The 26,356-nt window shown below is 36.3% G+C and overlaps 1 protein-coding gene across 3 annotated transcripts in view; it reads right to left on the reverse strand.

Annotated features, from left to right (window-relative positions):
- Nucleotides 1-26,356, reverse strand: part of LOC135682820 (uncharacterized) — a 55,338-nt gene that overhangs the window by 23,862 nt on the left and 5,120 nt on the right. For all 3 annotated transcript variants that reach the window (XM_089113034.1, XM_065197880.2, XM_065197877.2), the window contains exons 2-30: nt 22,663-22,679; nt 21,488-21,535; nt 19,664-19,708; nt 19,238-19,330; nt 18,021-18,092; nt 17,268-17,312; nt 16,541-16,594; nt 16,025-16,078; nt 15,509-15,562; nt 15,118-15,171; nt 14,292-14,345; nt 13,689-13,733; nt 13,287-13,340; nt 12,904-12,948; nt 11,291-11,488; nt 10,760-10,813; nt 10,317-10,361; nt 9,863-9,916; nt 8,354-8,407; nt 7,938-7,991; nt 5,759-5,812; nt 4,098-4,151; nt 3,748-3,792; nt 3,462-3,515; nt 3,164-3,208; nt 2,856-2,909; nt 1,944-1,997; nt 1,758-1,811; nt 1-54 (exon numbers count right to left, since the gene is read on the reverse strand). In XM_089113034.1, the coding sequence (XP_088969160.1) occupies nt 1-54; nt 1,758-1,811; nt 1,944-1,997; nt 2,856-2,909; nt 3,164-3,208; nt 3,462-3,515; nt 3,748-3,792; nt 4,098-4,151; nt 5,759-5,812; nt 7,938-7,991; nt 8,354-8,407; nt 9,863-9,916; nt 10,317-10,361; nt 10,760-10,813; nt 11,291-11,488; nt 12,904-12,948; nt 13,287-13,340; nt 13,689-13,733; nt 14,292-14,345; nt 15,118-15,171; nt 15,509-15,562; nt 16,025-16,078; nt 16,541-16,594; nt 17,268-17,312; nt 18,021-18,092; nt 19,238-19,330; nt 19,664-19,708; nt 21,488-21,535; nt 22,663-22,679 (1,661 nt within the window). The remainder of the gene's footprint in view (nt 55-1,757; nt 1,812-1,943; nt 1,998-2,855; nt 2,910-3,163; nt 3,209-3,461; nt 3,516-3,747; nt 3,793-4,097; nt 4,152-5,758; nt 5,813-7,937; nt 7,992-8,353; nt 8,408-9,862; nt 9,917-10,316; nt 10,362-10,759; nt 10,814-11,290; nt 11,489-12,903; nt 12,949-13,286; nt 13,341-13,688; nt 13,734-14,291; nt 14,346-15,117; nt 15,172-15,508; nt 15,563-16,024; nt 16,079-16,540; nt 16,595-17,267; nt 17,313-18,020; nt 18,093-19,237; nt 19,331-19,663; nt 19,709-21,487; nt 21,536-22,662; nt 22,680-26,356) is intronic.

Raw genomic sequence — 26,356 nt, forward strand, 5'->3', positions numbered from 1 at the left:
CTCTTGTCCAGCTTCTCCTCTTTCCCCTTGAAGACCTTGGAGTCCTGCAGGTCCCTAAGACCATTGAAAAAAGAAATGAAGCAATAAACATCTTGAAGGATTGATATAGCACAAATGCTGGTTACCTTAATTATCATTCAAATAGTTTAGAAAATACGATTATAAGGAAGCAATTTAGCTATTTGATAAGACGTTTTATCTTTCAAAAATAGGTTACAATAAAATGATGGCGCAATGATAACTGATGACGATGTGGATGGTTGATGATTTCGATTTATAATGGCGATGATTGATAATGGATGTGATTGAAAATTGCTTTGATTAAAAGAAGCTGTGGTTGACAATGGTGGTGAATGACAATGGTGATGATTGATAATTGATGTGATGTATAGATGTGGTGATTGATAGTGGTGGTGATTGATAGTGGTGGTGATTCAAAGTGGTGGTGATTGAAAGTGGTGGTGATTGATAGTGGTGGTGATTGATTAAAGGCGGTGATTGATAATGGTAGTGATTGATAATGGTTGTGATTGATTGTGGTGATGATTGATAGTGGTGATGATTGATAGTGGTGGTGATTGATAGTGGTGGTGATTGATTGTGGTGATGATTGATAGTGGTGATGATTGATAGTGGTGGTGATTGATAGTGGTGGTGATTGATTGTGGTGATGATTGATAGTGGTGATGATTGATAATGGTAGTGATTGATAATGGTTGTGATTGATTGTGGTGATGATTGATTGTGGTGATGATTGATAGTGGTGATGATTGATAGTGGTGGTGATTGATAGTGGTGGTGATTGATTAAGGGCGGTGATTGATTAAGGGCGGTGATTGATAGTGGTGGTGATTGAAAGTGGTGGTGATTGATAGTGGTGGTGATTGATTAAGGGCGGTGATTGATAATGGTAGTGATTGATAATGGTTGTGATTGATTGTGGTGATGATTGATAGTGGTGATGATTGATAGTGGTGGTGATTGATAGTGGTGGTGATTGATTGTGGTGATGATTGATAGTGGTGATGATTGATAGTGGTGGTGATTGATAGTGGTGGTGATTGATTGTGGTGATGATTGATAGTGGTGATGATTGATAATGGTAGTGATTGATAATGGTTGTGATTGATTGTGGTGATGATTGATTGTGGTGATGATTGATAGTGGTGATGATTGATAGTGGTGGTGATTGATAGTGGTGGTGATTGATTAAGGGCGGTGATTGATTAAGGGCGGTGATTGATAGTGGTGGTGATTGAAAGTGGTGGTGATTGATAGTGGTGGTGATTGATTAAGGGCGGTGATTGATAATGGTAGTGATTGATACTGGTGGTGATTGATAATGGTAGTGATTGATTGTGGTGGTGGTTGATACTGGTGGTGATTGATAATGGTAGTGATTGATTGTGGTGGTGGTTGATAGTGGTGATGATTGATAGTGGTGGTGATTGATAGTGGTGGTGATTGATAATGGTAGTGATTGATAATGGTAGTGATTGATTGTGGTGGTGGTTGATAGTGGTGATGGTTGATAATGGTTGTGATTGATAATGGTAGTGATTGATTAAGGGCGGTGATTGATAATGGTAGTGATTGATAGTGGTGGTGATTTATTGTGGTGGTGATTAATAATGGTTGTGATTGATAACGTAAAAAAACAAATTTTTGTGCAAGGAATCAAATTTTATATAAGAAGATTAGTGCTGGTAAATTAAATTAAATATAAGTTTGTGAAATCCTTAAATGGTGCAACTTACATCTTCGCCTTGCTCTCCTGGTTTTCCAGTTTCCCCAATTTGACCAGTAGGACCCTTAAAAATAGAAGTTAGTACAGTATTCTGGAATAGGAGTTTATACTAAGGCAATACTGCAATATAGTGTTTCTGCTAAGGCAAAAATCAATTTATAATTACAAACTAGAACGCATCAATTATTTTTCTCACCGTAGTGCCTTTCTGGCCTTTCTTGCCATTTTCGCCATTTTTACCGGGCGTTCCCTGCGACAGAAGAAATACACGTTAAAGAATGAACAAAATTTTCAGCGTATAAAAAGGCAGTAAAGATTAATGTTCTATAAATATATGATTAGAAATGTTAAGAATGTTAACAAGATGCAACGTTACTTTTGAAGTACATTAATATGAGAATATTTGGGAATTTACAGCAAACACCCGCGTACATAAATCTACTAGATTAGGAACCTACAGACTAGAATTTGGAATCGGGCCATAACCTAATAAGGATCAATTTAGTTTGAAAATTTAAAAGTTTATATTTGATGACCTTTCTTAAGATACCTACTAAAAATAATAAACAAAATTGAAAACTTTCATTCTTAAGCAGAGTGCATTGAAGAATTCTTAAAAATTTAGTCCAAGAATGATAAGCAACTCGACTATTTTCAAAAAGCCTCCAAAGAAACAATGGCTTAAACCTTGGAAATGGAGATAAGTAGCTTAAAAAAACCTAGATAAACTTTCCGTTCAACTTTGATCAAAAAATAACTTACTGATGAAAGGCAATACTGTAGATTCCTGTATGCAAGTACTTACTAATAAACAAAATTAATGGCGATAATAAATATATCTTACTCAAAATCTATGAACAATAATATTTGAACTAAATTGCATTACAGAAAAAACAGTTATATTCAATTTTTTCTATCAAAAGGTTTTGAAATAATTTGAATGGATAGAAGAGATTAGAGAGAGGATCAGGAATTGCGAATCAAGAGAAAGAGTTAAACTTAGAATTCAATCTTGTCATTACTGTCAACTATCAATAATTTGTAAACCATAAGCACTTTCACAAGCCAAATGACTGCCACCATCGCTAACAAAACTAAAGAAATTTACCTGATCGCCTGGAGGACCGCTACTTCCCATAGGCCCAGGAGGTCCTGATGGTCCCTGTGGCAAAATAAAAACGAAATAAGATGTGATTCTTGTAGCGATTGGTGTTTGCAATGCAAAATTGAACATGTTCTTGAATGCTGTTAACTGACACGACAATAGTGGCGGCTATAACTTGTACGAGCAATACTGAATATGAATCACACTATCAAAAGACAGGAAACGACATTGCTTGACATATATATTTGGAACCGTCAACAATTATGGACAAACTTAAAACAAAATTTGTCGAAAAACCTGACCGAACATACCCTTGGTCCTTGAGCTCCTACTTTTCCTGGCTGGCCGGGAGAACCCTGAAAGAAACGATTCATTAGGGATTCTTGGACGATATAATCACTTAGAAAAGAAAAAATAGAGAAGGGGGTGGAAAATAATATATACTAAGAAACCGCGGAAGTAGACTTGAGCTTATATACTTGAAAGACATGCTGTATTTTGCAGATTATAAAATTTTGTAATTGTGATTAAAAGGACAGGGTACATAAATGCTGCAAAACATTGGATTTGACTCCAAGTCGTAATGTTTTTGCAATTGGGTATACATACCATTATTCCAGGTCGACCGTCACGACCATCAGAGCCTTTCATGCCTGGTGAGCCCTTGATATAAGAGAGAAGAAAACAATTTGAGATTAAAAATAAAGAATTTACTTTCATCAAAATTCATTATGAGAAAAGACAATTCAAGATTAATAGAAAGTCGTAAAGGAAACAAAATAAAAGAGTATTTGAGATATCGTTCATGTATCCTGTTTGAAAATGAATAGCGTGTTAATGAAATGGAAAAAGTATAGATACATGGCCTATTTACTGAAAAAAACATTTCACGTACTGTTAGTCCTTTCTCTCCACGATCTCCAGGCTCTCCTGTGCTGCCCTGCAAGAAAAGAGTCAGTCATCGTCTTTTCCAATCATCAAATCTTATCAACGAGTAGCTCTTTATCATTACTATGTTATCACTAAAACGAAGAGCTTGCTTCACATTGAAAAAAGGCCTATATAGTTTTGTTTAAGATAGTATGGGCTTGCTTCAAATAAAGAAAAAATGGCAAACGGACGTTTAAAGCGTTCATATTATTGCATCGTTCAAACTGATGTTTAAAGTGTTCATACTATTATTCAAGTTCCTGGTAATTTGAGTCTAAGAATTTGCAAATAAAGTGAGAAGTGATGGGAATTTACCTTCTCTCCTGTTAGCCCAGGTTTCCCGAAACCGCCTCGTTCCCCAGCATCACCCTAAAACGAGAATGCATAAGTGATCAATAGTTGGGCCTGTTTTCTCGTTTACTTTATACTCAAAGAATTAAAATGTTCCTCCGTCAATGACTAAAATAGAACCTAAAAAATTAGACTGGACTTGTTCGCTTTCAGTATGCAACCTTTAGTGTGAAGTTATAAAAGAATTCACAACGCAAGAGTTTTGATTTTTTATTAATTACCCCAAAGAACGACACAAAATACTACTATTAAAGCAAAATCAGTTATATATGTTGCAAGTTGACTGAGATATAACAAGCGAAAGAACTGTGCTTTGCTAATGAAGTACGGTTATTTTGGCTTGGTCCATAGATCTTAGAAAATTGTCTTTTTCTTTGCGGCATGTGGTTGGTTGAAGCAATATCCTGTCAGCAGGTGGACATATCTCAGCCAATTTGTAACATATTAAACTAATTTGGCACATAAGGTATTTCATACTGGTCGTTCAGGTTCAGGTCAACACTTTAAAATACGAAAGACAGGTTTTTGCGACGTCACCACTTAAGGATTCTGAACTATGAAAACTGAGCAGAGTATTAGTAATTGGCCACAGACAGCATGCTGAATCTGAAATAGTTTGCTTGCATTACTTCAAAATAGGCAGCTATTTTCTCATCCTAATACTTTACTTTATGAATTTTGCAGTCTATCTTGAGTTTTGTGGATTATAGCAAAACATAAGGACCCCGATTTCCATCTAATTATTCAATAATAAGGTTGACCTCTTTCTCTATTACTTGACCTGGCTTAGTTCCTGGAAATGCTTTCTAAAGTTCAAAAAACAATTCTAAGGAAATTTTTCTAGGTTTTCTAGCTTTTATTTTTCATTTTCTAAGATAATTTGTGCGGTTGCGTAAATGACGATTTAATGAAAAATTATCATTGCATAAATCAATTTCTTTCAGCAAAGTACAAAGACGAACCACATGAATAAAAACCCGAGTCAATCATATCTATCCAAAAAGGAAAGGACTTTAAATCAAACTTTAAAAGCGGTCTTTGAACAAGAAAATTGTTGGGATGGTGATAATCGATTCAAGATCATGCGTTTTTGGCGTATTCTTTCAACTTTATTAGTATATCTTGAAGTTTCCGCCATTTCAATATTCTTATTACTGAATTAAATCTACTGTATCAAAAGGCAAATTCCGACAGCGATAAGGTAAATGAAGCACTTCTAGTCATCCTTTGGAATCAATGTTTTACTTCACCTCCTCTTCGCATCGAGGCTCACTGTGCTGAGCACAGTTTATTACGTTCTGTTAGGAGACATCTTACGGTCAAATAATTTATGCCGACATCGATGCTACTAGGATCCTCGTAGAACTCTAACCTGAGTTCGCCGAGGCTCCTCCAATTTTTTACTCACGTATTCGCAAATATTTCAATTAAGTCAACTTCAACGGAAGGGTTCATGTTTCAATTCAAAGGGTATCATTCAAGATATTTATTGGTAAAAACACGCAGACGCATAAAATCAGTGGCTACGGAAGATTGGGTTTTCTAACAAACATTCATAGGGAAGATTGGTTGGCTGTGTTGAACAGATGGCACAGTGGCAAGCAGAAGAAAATAATAATACATACTTTCTGACCTTGTTTCCCGGGATATCCGTTTCTCCCTGGATTTCCGTGAGAACCCTACAAGAAAATTTCAATCATCTCAAGAAAAAAATCGGTACGTTTATTAATAGATGAAGTTGACCTTAAAAGCAGCCACTAAGTGGCTGCAACATTCTGGTCGAGGGACTGTGGTTTCCTAATGGAGATTGGTTAATTAATCCAATGAAAAATTTATCTTAACAAAATAGCAGTTAGTTACTGCTCATACCAAACTCTCGGGATCCAGAATTCTAATTGGACTTTCTACATCACCTACTTGCTTTTTCAAGGCCTATTATAGTATGATTTGTTCCAAAATGTTGCTATCTTTCAGATATCTTTCAGATGTCTTTCAGATATCGTTACTTTAAGTATGAAGATATGGGCCAGTGAATAAAAACCTATGATTTTAGACCAGACAGGTTTCGACGGCTTAAAGGTGCCGGGTATAGAAAAGCACTAATTCTGTTAACAGATAAATGAAAATTCAATAAAAAATTTAACTTTTACACAAATGAGGAACAGATGCCTAGTGTTCACACGAGCATTTTATGGTAGACCGGTAAATGAGGCTATACATGAAAAATTTTCACAGTTAGAAACTTGTACTTTATCACATAAAAATACCAAGGGGGGGGGGGGGCAGGATTACTGGAAAACAAAAGAAAAGACAATCTAGAATCTCAATATATATATCTAAAACTACAACTAAAACGTGCGATTCCGCTATCGGGTAGCACTTTACTGGAAAACTCAGATTGTGCGAAAAACTATAATGGCGACATGTTTCGGATTACTGTTCCATCTTGCAGTTTTGGAATCTATCTACATAAGCATGAAAAAACCGCTATTCACCTTAGGAATCCATTGGTTACATTCCCAATAGGCAAGCGGCACTGATTGGGCAACCTCAGCATTTATGTGGTCGCGTTTCTGATTGGCTTATTCCGATTCACAACTGGGTATATACATTTTCTAGCATTTAATTTTCGATCTATATTCAGACGTTTTACACTCTGAAGAGCGTAAGATAAAAAGCTTTAGTATACTCAAATGTTTGCTTTTTTCGAAGCCATTTTAAAGTCTTGTACCACAAATAATCTCATATATTATTAGGTTCACCAAGCCATTAAATAGTATGATACTGAAGCCACTTTTAAGGCTTGATCAAAATGCTCCAGGGGAAGCTAAAATAAAATGCAAAATATTCCTGCATTGATAATAAAATGTAACATTTTTATTAAAGTATTGATGCATTCAGCGTTATGCGAACAGATTTACATAGTGGAACTATGAGGGCTATACTGTTTTAATGAATTCAATCAGTGGTCTTTCTAGTGTAAAACCTTTCTTCAGTAGCTTGCGTCCAAAAGTGACGTTAGTTCCCCAGGGGCATTGTCTACCGGGAGCGACTTTGATAGCGGCTTTATGGATTCAGATATGTTATTAAATGATTTAATTTCAAACATTGAAAGACCAAATTTCCTGTATCAGATAGTTAAAAAAACCAATCTTAGAAATCACCATTTCTACGTCACTGCATTATTAAAGTTTTTTATTATCATGTAATTTGCAAAAAATATTATAAAAACATTATAAAAAAATAACTTTGGTTCGAAAATGTTTAGATTTAGATAACAGATGAGAAAATTTTATCAAATGTTACGTTGAGTGTATCGGGTGAAATTTGACACCAAGTTCAGAATAATTGATGACAATAAATTATCATTCTTTCCCCAACTTTTTTTTTTATCAATAGGCATTGACACTCCCCGTTGTTTTATTCTTGGTTTGGTTTTTTCCCCCGAGCCGTTGGCATACTTTTTCAGATCATGAAACTTTAATAGCCAATTTCTTTATTCATATCAGACTAGAAATTTGTGTCTCTTTCTCCATCAAAACAGACTCTTCTGTGTTGAAGGGATTAAATGCTTTTGACTCTGCCAATTGATTATTTCTAAAGAATCTCACATGAAAACACAACGATGGAAAATGAATCACTGTGGGCAAACCTAGACAAGCCAAACTAATCTTGGCTAATACGGAATCTAGGACAGCGACACTAAAACGAAAGCGGCTTATTCTGTCTAATACTGGCCGCATGAGTAATCGCAGGGACATTTACGACATTACATTAGCAAAAAGTAGAGTAATTCAATCAAACCTTAGGACCTTGTTTTCCACGTACACCAGACTTTCCTGGAGTCCCAGTCTCTCCCTAAAACACAAAAATCAGCTCAGGTTTTTTGTCAACTAGTCATCAGAAACCAGTTAGGTACGGTTGGAATTGAATGAATGAGGAATATCTAGTACCCGTACAGTAAACTGAATGACTTGGTCATATAGGTACCAACACAAGCATAATTATCAATCAATTTTGATACTTAAGATTTGGTACTTTCACCAAACCTCAATCTAAAATCAAAATAAAATAACGAGTCACTTGCGCTGCCTGTAGTACATTAAAAATTGAAAGTTGCAAATCTGTCAGTTTTTTTAGTTCAAGCACACTGCAAAAAAGGTACGTTTGAAACTTAAACAAACCCTCATTTTTTTAACGATAGCAACAAGGAAACTCACGTCTTTTCCTGGCAAGCCAGCTTCCCCATCTTGTCCAGGAGGACCAGATTCACCCTGTAAAAGCAATTTTTTATAGCAAAAAAGTCAGAATAGGAAAGAATTTCAAATTCGTCTTGTCTCATTAAATTGCACTTACGTGGGTTGCAAAACATTTTTATTCTTCGTTTTAACTATACAACATATATAAGTATACCAAAAGATAAAAAAAATAGTGAAAAACTGAAGACTGAATCGAACTTGACATAAAATCATGAAGTGTTTAGTCATCAAAGAAAAAATACACAAGATCTCGATAATGGTCTTTGAAAAGCATACAAAGTGGAAAAGTCAAGCAAACACATAACAAGCCTATCAATATCATGCTACCGTAATGAACAACATCGTGAACATCTGGTTGAAAGGGCGGCAAACACCTCTTAAGCTTATCATTTTTCATGTGACCGTAAAGTCCTGGTCAAAGGATGCAACATTTCACCCAACATTTTGCCCAACATTTTTCTTTTATGTTGGAATGTGATCCAACGTTGGTGGTCAAACGATCCAACATTTCACGTACTTAGGAAAAGAGGTATCGAATACCAAAGGGTAAAAGAGAAAGTAGAAGGAAAAAGAGATAGAGGAAGACAGAGACAGACATTTCTCGGTTGGATAGGCAAATGCTTAGACAGAAGAGGCGTAGACATTATTCGATTGGCAGAAAAAAGAATTTTATATCATGCTGTGACAGGTAATGTCAGAATCTGACAAGACACTATACGACGACGAGAAAGGCGAGCTAAAGGCTGAACAGTTTTGCGACATTACGATCCGAAAAACGAAAGGCAATCGCGGCCTTATCTGTTCACTTTCTCTTCAGATATGTTCACAGTCATCGTGGTCTTTCAGGATGAGCGTTGCATCTCTCATCAAAGCCGTGGCTTAAATCAGTCCCCCTGCACTTTCTTGTAGCTCCTCTGCGCTACAGTTTCTTCATTGACGCTTGATGCCTCTTCTTTCGCACAGAATTTGTTATATTTCATTATATTGTCCATAATTAAAGTGTAACTGATTGTAAGCAAACGCGATTGTTGAAACGAACGTAACCAGCGCAAGAAAACAACAACGATGCGATGATTGAATTTTGGCGCTTTTTAACCAACTGCGCGCGCTTAGCCAACTAACTTTAGGAGATATTTAGGAAGATAGAAGATGACTACTGCACTCAAAGTGCTTGCATTATTACTTCTTGATGAAGTTGAAAATTGAGACAAGCTGAGAAAACAACGTCAATGCTGGGTTCGCCCATGTCTTGAAAAAAGGGAGCTACTCGGTTTGTACCATGCACAGTAACACGCCATCCGTCAATAAACTAGTCCCAGTCAACAAGCTTGGTGTAGTGCGACGCTTAATTGATTGGCCACTTGTTGATTGACAGATAAATAAAGCCGTTAAATTATCGGTCGAATGCTTTTGATGCGAAGGTACGTTTACCCTCCATGGATAAAGAATGTGAAGGTATGTTTATCATACCGGGTCTCCCTTTTGTCCTGTTCCTCCATAGCTCCCAGGCCTGCCAATCGCTCCCTATTTTAATATATGCAAAACAATGATTAGGGGATGATGAATCCTGCCAAGTGCAAAGCAATAAGAAATATTTTAAAATAACACCATCATAAAATAGCTTTTCTCTTAACTTGAAGAAAGGTAAAAGCTTTAATACTAGAGAGTCAGTATTTTGAAAAATTGTTGCGCCACTAATTTAAAAATAACTTTCTAGATGCTTGCATGATAACAGGTGGCAGTCCTCAAAAATAAAATGATGCACCACATAAAATGCAGCCTTTTATACCAAACCATATTTTATCAGTTACATGAGCTTTTATTTGCTTGTAGAAAATACCTCAAAGAAAAACCGAAACACTGGACTGTCTCATTACAAAAGATAATCAAGCGATTACTCAGAGTTAAACAAGCGATTACTTACTGGGTCTCCTGTAAGACCAATTTCTCCATCTTTACCAGCAGGACCCTGTACAAAATTCAAAACAGTATTTGTAGAAATTGATGATACGATAATACATTAGGCAAATCAACAATGTATATAGATAAAACGTTGAGTTTCGAATTTTCGCTATTTGAAAATAGTTAAATATGCCGTTTAGAAGATTTTAGAGTTGGGATATAGATGCAAGTAAGTGAGTGATGAGGGTAAATAAATAACAGAGTCAAGAAAGAATGGCAATCAAACGACCATCAGCCAGGAGGAAGGCCAATGAAAACAATGAATTTTAAGTACCACACCTTAGCAACACCCTGTTTTCATTGCTCCTAGTAGGAAAGTTTTGAAGCATTTGACATTATGGCCAGAGGTAGGATGAATACCTTCTTGACTCTCGAGTGTCAAGTAAGATAAACATGTCTACTTACGGTCTCGCCATCTGGTCCAGGAATGCCGGAGATGCCAGGAGACCCTACAGCACCCTATAAGGGATAGTTATGTTCGCTCTTAGCCTAATGAAGAATACCATGAAGTAAAAAAAAAACACAGTCTACATTATCTCATGGTGTTATTTCTCACATATACATCAGTCAAGTTGTGTCTCTCAATATGCCACCGAGCAGTTTCAATTTAGTAATGAGTTTTTCGCAAAGTGCGTAACCTGTCATCTCTGATAAGAAACACAGTTACAAAAGCACGGATTCTATAGGAAACAACCAATTGTGTCTAGGAATAACACGACATTGCAATATCAACCTGCTCTTCATCTTTGGAAAAAAGCTAGAGTGTTCTCTGCTATAATCTTGGGAAAAAGTCTGTCAAAAAAGAGGTTAAGAGAACCACGCTGCGTGAAGCATAGGAATAGCAATAAATGTATAGTGCGAAGATAAACGAAGACTACTGTTGACCCTTCTGTTGCACAATGCACGATGCCATATAGACAAAGCAGTCAGAATTACCCGCTCTCCTTTAGGCCCAACTGGACCTTGCTTCCCTGACCGGCCTGGCAAACCAGGTACACCCTTTTGGCCTGGTGGGCCATAGTCACCAGTGTATCCAGGCGGTCCAGGTCGACCAAGTGGCCCTGCGAGCCCCTTTACTCCTGACCTTCCAGACTCTCCTTTTTCACCAGGGATACCAGGAAGTCCTTTGAGACCCTAGTAGTAGAACAAATGAGCGTCAGAGAGTATCAATATCAATAATTAACAACTCAAAGCAACATATTCACGCTAACTGTAACTTCTCGCTCAACATGCTTTGGTGTATGAAGACTAGCTTAGGTTCAATAAATTTTCAGCTTTTAAAACAATCTTTTCAGGAAGATCTCAAAACGGTTGTATCTTAAAAAGTTTCAATTGTCAAAGAGAGTGTTGTGTATTGTCAAGTCAAGTTAAACGTATTTTGGCCACCTTAGTAGCCGTTTCCTATCCTGCATTTTAAAGCTTACATCTATATAAAATATCTTTGTGGCAAAAAAGTTTTTGATCAACTGAAAAATCTAAGTTAGAGGTTATTATATGACGAAACAGGATCACAACATTTCCTGACAAAACAGACAATCAGATTCCGATGAGAGGGTGCCCTGATCAATATAACCATATTAAAACTGAACGGTAGAAGGTGTTTTTGATGTTTTTTGAATGTGGGTTTGCATGGGTAATATTAAAAGGGGGGAAACAAGCAGTACCAGTCTTTTCAAACGTGATAAATATGTTTTTGACATGTTGAAGCCAATATATACTTCAAAGTTTGTTAATAAGGAGTTGCATCAGTGATTACCCAGTACATGGTTAATATTCCTCAACTACCACAGTTTTACAGGAAACACCTGTCTTCTATAATATCGCATTTGCATTTACATCCGAACGTGAAACCGAACCATGTGGTTTCGATTCAAAGGGCTTACAAACATTCTGTTCGGCTATATTAAATTAGGTTATGACAGAAAATAGACCTACACAAATCCGTGTCTTTAAAAGGTAAGCTTGACACGTAATGTTGTTACTACAGGCTATTTATAAAATCATATCCTTCTAAATGAAATCAATACAGGCGAGTTGGTACAAGGACTTTGCTTTTAGATCAAATGCGCCGAATATTGAAATAATATGATGCAATAAACTGATAAGCTAGTGCAATATGAAGACATTTAACACAAAAACCTTTTTCTTTGGAGACCGGTGGGACGCAAGTTAGGGTCCGTTACAAGATATCTATACGTTAGGTCTGTGTCCGATGTCTATCTTCTACAAGACTTTGATCGCCCAAAAAATGGGACAGAGACATATGTCCTTTGTTTACAGGTGCCCAAGGTGTAAGTTAAAAGCGTTTAACCGTCAGTCAATGCTATATTGTAACTGGTAAAAAAAGCAGTGAAATCATTCGGAGATTTCTACAAGGAACAACTTACGGGCACAAATATAGCACTTTACAAGCAATAATGAAGCTTTAGACGAATTTTTCAAATATGGATGCATAAAATGAGCAAAGATATGACTGCTGATGTCAAAGAGGTATTTAATATGAAATCAAAGATGCGTGTTTTAAGGAAAACAATACCTAGCGGCAGTACCTGAAGGCCCATTTCTCCGGGTGCACCGCGAATACCCTTCATACCCTGGGGAAGCAATGCAATAATATAACAATGCAATAATATGAGATAAAAAAATGCTACCTTGCAATTTTGTTAAAATAGAATAATTTTGATAGAATAACTGATACTTTGATTAGATGGAAAATATTTAATATACATAAGATAAACATTTGTAACGTAAAACTTGATATAGGTGTTCATCTTATCGAAACTACACACTGGGTGTGTAATCCGTGTCAGCATTCACTAGGCCCACCATGATAGCGACGTAGTGGTGCCGACTAGGTTATACTCAAGTGGAATACAACTAATGCAAATATCAGTTGACAAAAAGAATACAGAACAAGATTAGGTGTACAAACCTGTGCTCCCTTGCGCCCCAAAGGCCCATCTTGACCTGGAACACCTTGCTCACCCTAGAAAATAGCATCGATGATATCTAAAACTCTGTATGATTAACTTGGAGAGAAAGGGTCGAAGAAGAAGACATAATAATACTAGACAGGAAAGTATTGTGAATGATTTTCAAATGATACAATTTGACAAATAGCATAGAAAGAATTATGGTCAAATTTGCAGACAGTTTCTGCGCCTGCTTACCTCTGTAGCAAGTCAGCTATGTCTGCAACTGAAGAGGTAGGTTCGCCAAAATTCATCACCCCCCTTCCCCAGGTTACAGACATTCTTTTTCTTCATAACATTGTTTCTATGCTAGAAATACCCCGTTTTGTAAACGAAAGTTCGTGCAATTGAAAAGGACAAACCTGTTTGCCATAGTCACCAGTCTTGCCCTTGTCTCCTTGTTTTCCCTTGATTCAATGAAAACAAAACAATAAAATGGTCCATATCTAAATGTTCCCAAAGCATTTTGGATAGATGACTGTTTTTGGATAGATATCTAAAACATTACTTTATGGTCCAAAGTTTTACGGACATGAAATTATACACCTTTTGACGATAAAAAAGAATATTTTAAGATGACAAATATGCTATAAAGGAGTTGATTACTTGGTCCTTGGAAAGATATTATGTGAAACTTTAATACATTATATTATGTGAAAGGATCAATTGTAGTTATTATACAAGATCCAGATTCAACAAAAATATTGAGCAGGGAGGGTGGCTATAGATCTCCCTCAAGCTACGTAATTTTCATATTTACTTTTCCCTTCCAAAGGTGATTAAATGAGCTGAACAGAATAGGAATGAATAACAGTCATGGAAAAAACAGTGACGACATCACAACAAAAATATATTATTTCAGTGACTGGAGAAAAACTTACTGTCTCTTGACAAAAAATAGTTATTGTTCTCTCGAGACGATAAGGGGACTGAGGTTTAAGAAATGTCAAAAACAGTAACTGTACCTTTTCACCTGGTTTACCTGGGTCTCCCGGCACTCCAGGCATGCCAGTAATACCCTATGAAAGCAAAAACAACTTTATTGTAAACAAGAGTTGTCATCTCAAGTTTCACAGGATTTGCTATTGGGGCAGTAAGGTTAAACTTTATACAATTCAAAGTACTTACTTTCGTTTACCTGTAGTATCAGTTGGAATATTTTGGTTTGGCAAAGTTAGAAAAAAAACCACAAAAGTATATGAAATCATTCGCTAGACGGTTTCTAAATTATCAAAATAACCTCGCCTAATATACTGTTGATAAAACTATCTAAGCTTTTGTGCACCAATAAGCTCCAAAATCCCGTGAAACTACAGAACAATAGGCCTCCCCAAACCAACCACGGTTTTTCTATTGACTATGGTCTTATTAAGAATGACAAGCCAGCAGATGAAATGCTAGCCACATGAAATGAAAGGGTTGGTACTTCTCCGGATTGTGGGCTTGAAACCGTGACTTCTCCCGTAAGAGGTGAGAACACTTAAATGAATCTGCGACTTCCCATTTGCAGGAAGCGCAAACACTGACGACTAAGCCAGCCTACTTCATACGTCTATTACGTAATAAAAAATTTCGTCAAAATGAGCTTCCATCTTTCTCACAGGAAGATATTTGAAAAAAGGAGGCTCCAATTTCAATTTTCAAAACCCAATCATCGAGAATTGTATAGATAATCAACAATGCTTCTACCAGGACATGCTGAAGCATAATTCTCTAACTGTGGGTAATAATTTGATTCAAAACGTTACATAATTATTTATCAATGCCTCAGTCAGCGATAACGAAACTTACAGAACCTCCTTTCCAGCCAAATGGGCCTTGTGGTCCCATAGGTCCGTTCATGCCCTATAAAAAAACATCAGCATAACAATTCTATAACTGATAAGATCTAGGAATACGGTGATGATGAAAACTGTTTAACCATAATTTCCTATTTTGAGCGATATTCATTTCCAAAAATTAGAAAATTCTTAATCAATGTCTTCCTTTAGACTTACTGTACACACCTTTTGTTCTCTAGCAAAATAGAAAACAAGAAAAGAAAAAACTTTTAAATGTAGAAGCTTACACCTTAATATATTTTAATCTTGAAATCGTTTCGGTAATTTTTTGAGCCATCCTGGGCCTGTGCTTCTTTTTGTTTCCTGAATAATGTTACGGTTAAAACCAAAGATATACTCACAGGAATTCCCATTTGTCCCTGGGCACCTTTTTCTCCTTGCTCTCCTTTGGCTCCCTGTGGGGAAAACTTGACTTTTTAAAGAGGGACTTTAGAGGTGAACTCAGATGTCTATATCATATAACTGTGATTGTGAATGGCAACAACTTAGTTAACTATCAAGCCAAGAGAAAGAATTTGTAAAGTAACTGAAATTCAAATGTATACTGCTTTCGGGCACTTTGCATTTCCACTTCTTGCACTCTCCGCAAAGACTGGCCAAAGTAATTGAATGATTTTATGTAGAAAAAATATAGCTTAGTTTACCTTCCTACGTCAGGAAAAAGAGGCGCAGGTTTTCATTCAAAGCTGTGACAGCAGAAAGATAACAGTTCTTCTACGCATTCCAGAAAAAAGAATGATTTAAGATGTTGATATGCAAGATGAAATGTAAGGAATGTAGCAAAATCAGTCAGGGACAAGAAGGGTTGCCGGTGTATGACAAAAGAAAAACGAAAGTAAAGCTTACAAAGATCTAACCTTGTTCGCGTTCTTTCCTGGGTTACCTGGAAGGCCAATTGGTCCATAATTGCCCTATATGATTGGAATTGACATTCAATTTCTATAACTTGCATGATAAGGTCATATTGAAAGCTCTTTAAGAAAGAGGCAAAGTTAACGTACGTTGGTGGTAAACATAAGGGCTTTCCTGCGTAGAAAGGGCAAAAGAATTAATGTGGCAAAGGATAGATCCTGATGCCATATTTGCATGAAAAACCAAACTTGAAAGAAAAAAATGACAAATTGGACATGGGATAATTGCAAAATTGAACTCTTCGTGAGAAAATTATGCAATAACGAAACCTTCTTGGTTTTCTAAGAGAAATTGGCAACGATAAAGTTTTGTGACACGGCGTATAACGGATTGGCAAATTTTAAAGGATTAGTTGAAAGGAAATATGTGGCATATAAATATTACACCAATAACAAAAGCATAGAAAAATTAAAGATTCATTCCAATAAGCGAATAAAAACACCCACGAAGAAACGTCTTACCGTTCTTCCCTTTTCTCCTTTTTCTCCTCTGTCTCCTCTTGGGCCATTATCTCCCTGAAAATCGACTTAATCGTCTGATCTTTCTGTTTTCAACATACTTCACAAACGCGAGATAATTAATTAAAGGAGATTTACTCTATAGTCAGGAAACAGCTGTGCTTTCCAATAAAGCCATCTTTAAAACTTATTGAGACCCCAAAATCTGCAGTAATATTTCAACTGTTGCCTTTCAAAAATCTGAAATCTACTTTCAGAAACTTTTGCAAGAATATATAATTAACTTTCTCTTTAAGATTAAAATAAGATCTTGATATGGTATATTTAGGGATGAGATCTATAACAGAAAAACCGGATATAGAGAAACTTTCAACAACTGGGGAGCGATTTCTAAAACATAGCTGACACTGGCACGGATAAATGGGGGGAGGGGGTGGAAGCATGAAGTTTTCCTACCATATAAGGATATCAACAGTAGCTCTCCATCAAACCAAATTTTGTCTCATCATTATGCTGAAATTCCAGGTACAAAAGCATGTCGGAGAAAGGGGTCACTTGAGCATCGATAAAAGAATTTGGTGGCTGGCAAACTCTCTCTTGAGCACAGAAAGTAAAAGTCCTTGAAACCCCTGATATTCTAAAACTTTACAAAACAGAATTTGGTTAACAGTTTCGAATTAATGCAAATAGTTTGGTTTCGATTGATGCAAATAAAATCTAAATTAGTTACCCTCTCTCCTTTTGGGCCTGGTGAGCCACGACTTCCTGGTGGTCCCTACAAATTAACAATATGCTAACTGTTCGGGAAACACAAAAACAAGTCGATGAATTATTTCTCTGTAAGATTGATAAACATTTGAACTCCTTTGTGAGTATTATTCAACACTCGAGTTTTGTCAGATTTTCTTTGGGTATTTGCTGAGGAAACCTTCCATAAACTTGCTTTCCGCTTTACTGAAAGGTTGGTTGTATGGAATTTAACATTTTTGCTGAAATTTCTTGACAATGTTGAGATTTTCAAAATAATCCACTTTCCAAGAAAGGGAACTCCCATCTAATATATCATAACCTATCATACGGATATATAAACCAAGCCCTCGTAAAACCCATCCCATTGTGAAAATAATCATTTACCAGAAATAGAAAAAGTATTTAATGGTAGTTGACTTTCTCACCAAGACATTCATTGATTTTCAGTGAAAGTAGCTAATCATTAGTAGCAAATTCGGCAAATACTCAATTATCCATTGGCTAATTGGAGGTTTTGATTGGTAAGTTAGTGAAAACAGGCCTCGCATGATATACAGGCTTGAAATAGCCCCTAAATCTCTTGTGTATATAATATTTTGACAGCTTTGGTAGTGCTGGATTAGCTAAACAAATTAAATAAACCCTATATGTAGTTTTGATACAAAACACACACAAAATCTAAGATTGAACAGCTCTGCAAAAGCGATGCAAAAGGATTGAACATCGAATTTACCTGAGGGCCCTCACGATAGACAATTTGGCCTAAGACGCCTTTTCGGAGGAGAAGACTAGACGGTCCTTTCTCCTAAAAAGCAAGTTTGAAATAAGTACGTGCTGCTGAATAAAACAACAATCTAGCAAGTAATTTCATATTTTTCTGGTTTTTCTCTAACTTTTCAAAACTTGAAATCCCACTATTTGGATAAGTCAAATTGTATGGTGGCCCACAAGGGCAATACAAAAATGTTTAAACGACTACAATTATTTTTGTAGTGGAATCTATTTTTGTAGTAGGAAATATTGTTGTTGTTTAGTAACGTTCGATGGCGAGTAAAACCATAGTGTTTTACATCAAGTTTTAGATTCCTGTGCTAGCTTCGAAATATTTGTAGGCGTTTAAAAATGTTTGTATTGCCTTTGTGGGCCACCGTAATATTGGCTCTCAAACGATTTACTTTCACGGTCGAAAACAGTTTCAGAGTTCATAGTTCAAAGCAATCATGAATTTGACAATCCTTTTCCAATAATGGCGGAAATGCTTTGCAAACCAAATTGTCAAATGATTCAGAAACAAGTTATAATCTTCATGAAATCTTTTGATTCTGGTCGAAAGGGTCTTTAACTTGGCAAAAGGGATGATAAGAGTAAATATAAATTGAAAAACTCTATTAAATTAGGGAAGTTTAACTGAGAAACTTCAAAATGCGGATTGAAAAATTAACCTAGGGTGATGTCAATATGATAAGAGGGGAATCGTGTCTCGTTTACTCGAGTGCTGTCTCTCTTGAAATAGAAGAATCTTATTTAATAGACAATTTTATCTCTAGCCTTTTCAGGTCAGGATGAGTTCATCGGCAAGTCCTGTATCGGTTAAGCAAAATATGCACAACCTCGATGAAGGGATTGAAAATATCAATACAAGTCAATTGATTAAAATATATTGTTTTCTCGTTAACAATATAAATGGATAAAACATCAAGCTCCCAATGATAGAAAATACAACGAAATAGCTATTTTTATTATTAAGAGGCTTTTCAATATACGTCAAAGGCAGGTCAGGAAAATATGATGAGCAGGGCAATGCTTATTTTAAGCTAGAGATAAACATTGTGTTGTAATGATTCATATTCACTTATTCATAGCCCCAAAGTAATCGCATTGCCCTGCTCGATGACCTGCTTCAAAGAGATGGTCATTAGAGGTTAAATAAAATTTGAAGAGTTTACTGACAAGGATGTTTCCAGGTGGACCAGGCAGTCCACGTTCTCCGGGCTCTCCCTTTTTTCCTTTCAATCCAGAATCACCAATAGGACCAAAACCTCCCTGGAAATGAACACATGATCACTGAACAGTTCATAACAATGAATAACAAAGAGAGATAACATTACTCTTCGACGTTTTGACATAAAAACTTTGTCTGCTGAACCGAGTAGGCTTTGATAAAGATAATTAAAATCTGGTTTGCAAAATGAATTGGATGGATGGAACGATCTTTCACAAGAAATTCAAAAGTACATTGATAAGTCCTTAAGGATGTGAAATGATACAAATAACTCAACATGAATTTAAATATTACAGTTAGGCGAACTAGTAAATTTTTCGATCAATATAGAAGGCTACATCGAAACATGTTTTTCTACGAATAATATGACTCACACTTTCGCCTTTCGGTCCTTTATCACCCTTGGGCCCTCGACTGCCCTGCAAATGAATTAACCTTATCTTGTTACTTCAAATCTTACATTAATACAACTATCTTAGCATTTCAGAGAAAGGCAAACCCTTTCTGATAATATTAAGAATTGGATTAATATACACAGCTTCTGAAGCCTTTTTTCTTTAACCGCCTTATAAGCTTTACTGGGCAATTTTCATCGAAAAGGAACAAGATGCGTTCCTGGAATGCAGAGAGGGAGAACAGCGTCAGATAAACACAGCAGATAGTAAGACAAGAGTCAGCTGATACTCACAATCTACTAACCAACATTGCAGAAATACATAGCGAAGGCATCGAAGAAATTCTTTTGCATGAAATTTTATCGATACTGCATCCTAGAATTGTGCTGGAAAATCAATGATTGTCCCACACTCAAATCCTTAATGGAAAAATTGTCCGACCATGAAACCCTCAATACTGGACTTTACTCAAACTTTTGGTTGAAAATTTCCTTCCTACATGTTCTGAACTCATAGCTACGCAGATGTTTGAATACAACAAGGCTAATTCCTTCCATTAAAGTCGTATCTTTAGCTTTACTAAGCAATAAAATTAGAGGGTTCGTTGAAATTTTGGGCGTTGAGCTCAAAATTCAACGTAATTAATTTGATTTACATTACAATCAGCCCTTATATAACGCAAAGAGCTGGGAGGCAAGTGAAGATAACACCTCTCGTCTGTCGGATAAACGAACAATTGAAGACGGTCTATTTCTTATCAATAAATGACACGTTGCTTATCAGAATTTTCGGTTCATTTATTCGTGGTCTAGCTAAAAGGATAAATGAACCAATAAGAATATAGCAGCCATTGGCTGGAATTTAAAGGCGATTGAGTATTAGTTTTGTTAACGTCGTGTTTATGTGATAGCAAGCTTTACATTACCCGGCTCATCATTAAATTGCTTTATAAAGAAGAGAAGGATTCTATCCATTTAATCTTAGCGACTTCTGTATCATATCTTGTGTTTTGCAAACAGATTGCAATGAGACCGGAAATACATCTTAATACCAAAACAAAACTCATAGGTAATAATAACATCAGATCTTAACGGGTTATCCCGTCCTTAACGTTCAAGGTCAAAAATACTCTAAGGCAAAGATTCTGAAGATCAATACATGCATCATAGCTAGCAAAGTATTTTACGAACTCGAGTTTTGCCCTGAACCCTGGCATCCTATTAAATACTATCTTACTGATAGAAAAATAAATCATATATATATATACATTAGGTAAATTTTTACTCCACACAAAACTACACGGTAAAGAAGTTTTTGGTAAAAAATTATGTAAGAAACAAATATGATCAATGTTATGAATAAATAAATTGGCAAATGCAGCGTGGTAAGTTAACAATAAGTAAATGATGGGGGAAACTGCAGTTTTGCAGATTGAAGAGAGTTTGTATCTATGTCAATGACTGTAGCAGACAACATTATTTGGACTGTGGAATTTCCAGTATTAAAGTGCTATGCCTTTGACATGTTGCTGGACATTGTTTTGTGAGGGTACCCAATAGGTCCCCTGACTCTCGAATTCCCGCTATGATTTTAGCCCGATTCCGAATCATCAATTCTCGAATCCCGGTGTTAATAATTCCGGAATCCCGATCACAAAAATTGCCATTTCCCGATTCCCGACTCCAGGAAATGACGATTACCGCTTCCCCAAAAAATAAATATATGTTTTCTGCCCCATGTTTTGTTTCCAAAATACACTTTGCAATGGTAACAAAACGACAAATAATTTCTGTCGAAAATCACCTGATCTCCTTTTGGACCAGGATCGCCTCTTATAACGGCTCCATTCGCCTGAAATGAAAGAAAGCAGCTTATGTACAAGAAAGGCATTCGTTTCATCTAAGTTTGACCATGTTTATCTAAAAGTGTAACTCAGGCAGTGTGTCCTACCTAACTTAGCATTGATGATGAGAAATCATTATTTGTACTGAGCCACTTCAAAGATACTATTTAATTAACTTCTCGGAAGTGTATACATTCTTTTCATATACCTTAAAATTTTTCTAATAAATTTTGCGTCTCTATTTGAGGAGAAAATACATTTCAATGAAATTTGTTGCCGTTAGTTATTTTGTACGCAGATGTAAATAAGCAATAAAAGAAAAAAGCCTCTAGTAAGAAACATGTAAATTGATCAATAATATATTGTAGAAGGTGGACAGATATTTCCAAACATTAAATGAAATGGCAGTAACATATTTTTAAACATTTTCTTTGACCCGCCGCAATACCGCTGTCTAAGAGATAAGAACTGTTATTGAATACATACTTCAGATATCATTAGATATTTTTTGCCTGAGAACACAGATCCATTCAATTTTTTTCAAGAGGTTTTACTGCACGCAGTTCCTTTATATTGAAATAAATTTCGTATAATTGCAAGAGCAGAATAGAAACATGATCAGTCAGCGCAACTGGTCTCGTCAACTTATAAACTCGCAAATCCAACCAGTCTAGCTGTGGCTGCTCGAGTACACTCATTTTTTTATAAGAAACTGGCTATAAGGAACGAGTACTGGACAGTCAGAAAAAATTAAGAGACTTCAGTACTCGAAGCAAAAAAAATAAGAAACTTTTAAATCGTGATAAAACTGAGAACAACGAGCTTGTTGGCGGAAGATTGCCTTGTTGGCCTAGAACTTAAGACACAAGGGTTAAAAATATACTTCCCACATCTAAATACAGCATCGGAACGGAAGCGAATCTCCTGACGTGATAAAAAAGGTCACTAACATTTCATAACATCGTTTGAGTATTGAAATTTCCAGAACATTAAGAAACTGGAAAACTCAACATCGACCTTTGTTTATTATAAAAAAATGAGTGTACTCCATGTAGCTTCAGGTGACATTGTCCTTTGCCTTGGGTTATCGTACTACCGCAGAATTTTGTTTAGTTAGATACGAGCAATACCTCACCTGAGAATTGTCTTGAGCTGCAAAAGAAAAAGAAAGCAAGATTACAATTAACTCAAAATTGTGGGATCTAGAAGCCTGGGGCTTTCCCACGAGAACCGGCTAGTCAAATCAACATAATCTGTTTCGTCTATATGGAACTAAGTGGATTTATACGTGTTCTCAAAATCCTGCAATAATCTAAAAAGTAGCTAAGGAAGAAACATGCTTTGCATGTGAAAAACAGGTGGAGTTCCAAGCAAAGACTGTCAGTTGCAGGTTAATGTTCTGATACATTTTAATCTTCGGATAGATATAGAAATTTAAAATAGAGAATCGAAATCTCCATCATTAAAAAGTCTTTAGCACGTTGCTGATTAATTAGCTCTTGGTTCTTTTCGTCCGCCTTGCCATTTCCCATACTAAGCCCCGCGCTGAGCCCTTTATGCGAGATCGTCTTCTTGCCAGCAGTTCCACTTGAGTGATTTTGCCTCACTCTCAACGATACATATTATCTCGAGTTAGACATCTAGCGCCTTCGGCGATTCTATATCATTGCCATGTATAGAAAACCCTAACAGTTAGGTCTGTTAACACAAAATTTTGCAACAACCGTGCAAAATATGATACCAGGTAAGGACCAAATTATTCTAAAAATGGAGCTCATATTTATGGCATGACATTTCAAACTTCAGATTGTATATAAATATTAAAGTTTGCAGACATAATCTCATTAAGTCGATCGCAAGCGACTTTTTCATTTTGAGGACTGGGACCAAGTTCATTGTTCTAAAAATAGAAGATGGGGCAATTTATAGACCTTATTGCTTGGCATGATGTTTCACACCTCAGATGGTATACCAATACCAAATATTGCAGACATACACTCGTTTTATCGCCCGAAAGTGACGTTTCTCATTTCAAAGACTGGAACCAAGCTCAATGTTCTAAAAATATGAAATAAGGTAATTTATGGACCTTATTTTCTTGGCATGTAAGCAACTTACCACAGGCTACATTTTAAACTTCAGATTGTATATGAATATCAAATTTTGCAGATATACACTTGTTAAATCGTTCGCAAGTGACTTATTTCATTATGAGGACTGGGAACAAGTTAAATGTTCTAAAAATAGCTTTTAGCGGCATTTTTCAGCTTGGGTCTGTTTCGCATCATATTCTACATCTCAAACTACATAGGTTGTGAAGTTTTCATGCTGGTATCATATTTTGCACGATTGTTGTGCCTTCAGACCGGACAATAATCGCAAGGGGCACTTCAATCGTACACAATATGTCCTTTCTTGGATAACAAAAAGCCTGTTACTGCAACGACCAGATTTTGAAAATTCCTATAACTTGAGTGTCTAATTTCATTTCTGTATAGTCTTATTTCATCATCTAAAAGAAGTTCCTCACAAACAATTTAACTGGACAAAGAATTTAAGGCACTTGCCTCAAAAAAATATGAAGAGTATCTTGAATTAAAAGCCTTTAATTGGCGATACAACTTCGCAGGATTTCGTTCAGATCAACTCTGCCTGGCACTCGTCTATTTGATCGCCGACTTATACATTGATGCTCCTTTGATTCTGTTATATAGTTTCGTGCATATTTCCTATAGTTTCATCTTCAAGGTTATAATCTCATGAAAATTTGAACCTTTAATGCACTGAATATGTTCATTGAATATATTAAGTTTCTTTAAGTTGATCATATACATGCATAAACAGTTCAAAATTGTTCACTATACTTGTCTTTTGACATCTTTATGAGTCTATATAAACTTTCTCCTGAAACTGTTTCGAAATAATACGAAGGAACAACTTGCCAAGAGTACCCAAATTTGGTCGTGTGTTAAAGAATTTTCAGTACTCAGCCTTACCCGGAGCTCCGTAAATTACCCAGAGACATTTACTTTATACTGCAGCCAACACAGTCAATGTCTGTTTTAGAGTCAGGGACGGATCCAGAGCATATTTGAAGAAGGGGCAGAAAGTAGTGAGGGCGCTGAAAATTTTTCAGAAATTGGTGATGAGTGTAAGCTGTATACAACAATTTCAGACCCTTACTACTGACAGAAGGCTCTCTATTCACTTTGTAAGGAAATTTTCACAATAATTGTTGCATACTGTGAGATAATCCTTGAAGTAAATTAACCTTTAAGTCTCAGAAACCTTTGTCACTTGATTCTCATTCTTCGAAAGGGGCGCATAATTTCAAAAAAAGGGCGCCAGACTTGCTTCAAATCGGCGAGAGAGGGGCAACTGTCCCTAGTTGCCCCCCCCCCTTTAATCTGCCACTGTATAGAGTGGTGTAAGCAGGCCAGGCACCGAGATTGGAGGGGCCTTAAAAGTTATCCCAACAAACCATACACGATGAATAAGCCATATTTATAACTTCACCACATTTATTAATCTCTTACCACATTAATGTGGAGAGAGGTTTGGTAAATTAGCCCCTGAGATCCTCCACGATTCCCACTTTGATTGAATTGTCTCTTATGCAGCGAGTGAAAACACTAACTATTTCTTCTTTTACAATAAAATTCCGAGAAATCATGGTCCCAAATACTTTAAAGATTATAAAATGGCTGTCCTCTGTAAAACAACGATAAAGATCTTCAAGTCTTGTTGACCAACCAGGCTCTCGGACAAAAAGCGAATTTCTTTGGTTGCTTCAGTCGATGAAGATTTGTCATCCAGTTTTAATAAGCTAAGTTAAATGGGCTTAGTGGTTGGATCTTGTGGCTTTATATAAAGTCTTGAGTCTTGCATCGACCTTCTCATCTATCTCAATAAGTATTTTAAGTGCAGGCTTACGTGTTATACTGCAAAACCTCCAGTAACGGACACTTCCAAACGACAGACGAACAATTTTGCGCTAAAATTATATTCAAGCCATCACAGCCTTGAGTAACATACAAGGCCCTTGACGACAGAGGTAAAGGGGGCATGCCTAGGAACTAGTAACCTCTATATAACGAACACCACCCAACGACGTACACCTCCTACAACGGATGCATCCCTACAATGGTAACTAAAGTCAAGGCCCATCACTAGCTATTTCCTAGCTAAGGGTAGGAAATAGGGATTGGGTGTCTTGATCCAATGCGCCGACAAGCGGGTGAACTGGCCTTTATTTGTCCACAAGATTAAGGATTCACCGGCAACGCACACCTAAATTGCAAAATCCCTCGTTTCTGAAACGGAAATTTTCGAAGGGAATGTAACACCCCATCCCATGCCTCTAACTAGGATCCTGCTCGAGCCCTACAGGTTTCTGTTACCAAGAGGTTTCATACACTGTAATTCAATACACTTAAAGAGGCTAGTCATCGTATTTCGAAAACAATAATTTCCAGGCTAGAAAGAGCGTTCACTTTGAAAATACTTTCAGCATTTAAGCATTAATGAAAATGGCAACAAAGTTCTAGGGTGAAAATTAACTTGAACTAAAAGCCTCATTCTGTTTGACAAGTAAAACCACTTGTGTTTCAGATAATGTATATACAGCAAAATACACTACTTTAATAAGTACATCAAATATATTTGTTGTAATCTTCTTTAAATGAGGTTCATGGCTGATTTTTGAGTTTGTGATTTTATTCATTTTACAAGAGCATATAAGAAGGAAGTTGGTTTCATTTAGAACGGATTTCTTGGCTAGAAACCATTCCGTAAAATTGATCGTTTCTTTTTATACATCAAGACTTTTG

Source organism: Rhopilema esculentum, chromosome 16 (assembly GCF_057945365.1).
Source record: "Rhopilema esculentum isolate cy_ngs chromosome 16, ASM5794536v1, whole genome shotgun sequence".
NCBI classification, from domain to species: domain Eukaryota; kingdom Metazoa; phylum Cnidaria; class Scyphozoa; order Rhizostomeae; family Rhizostomatidae; genus Rhopilema; species Rhopilema esculentum.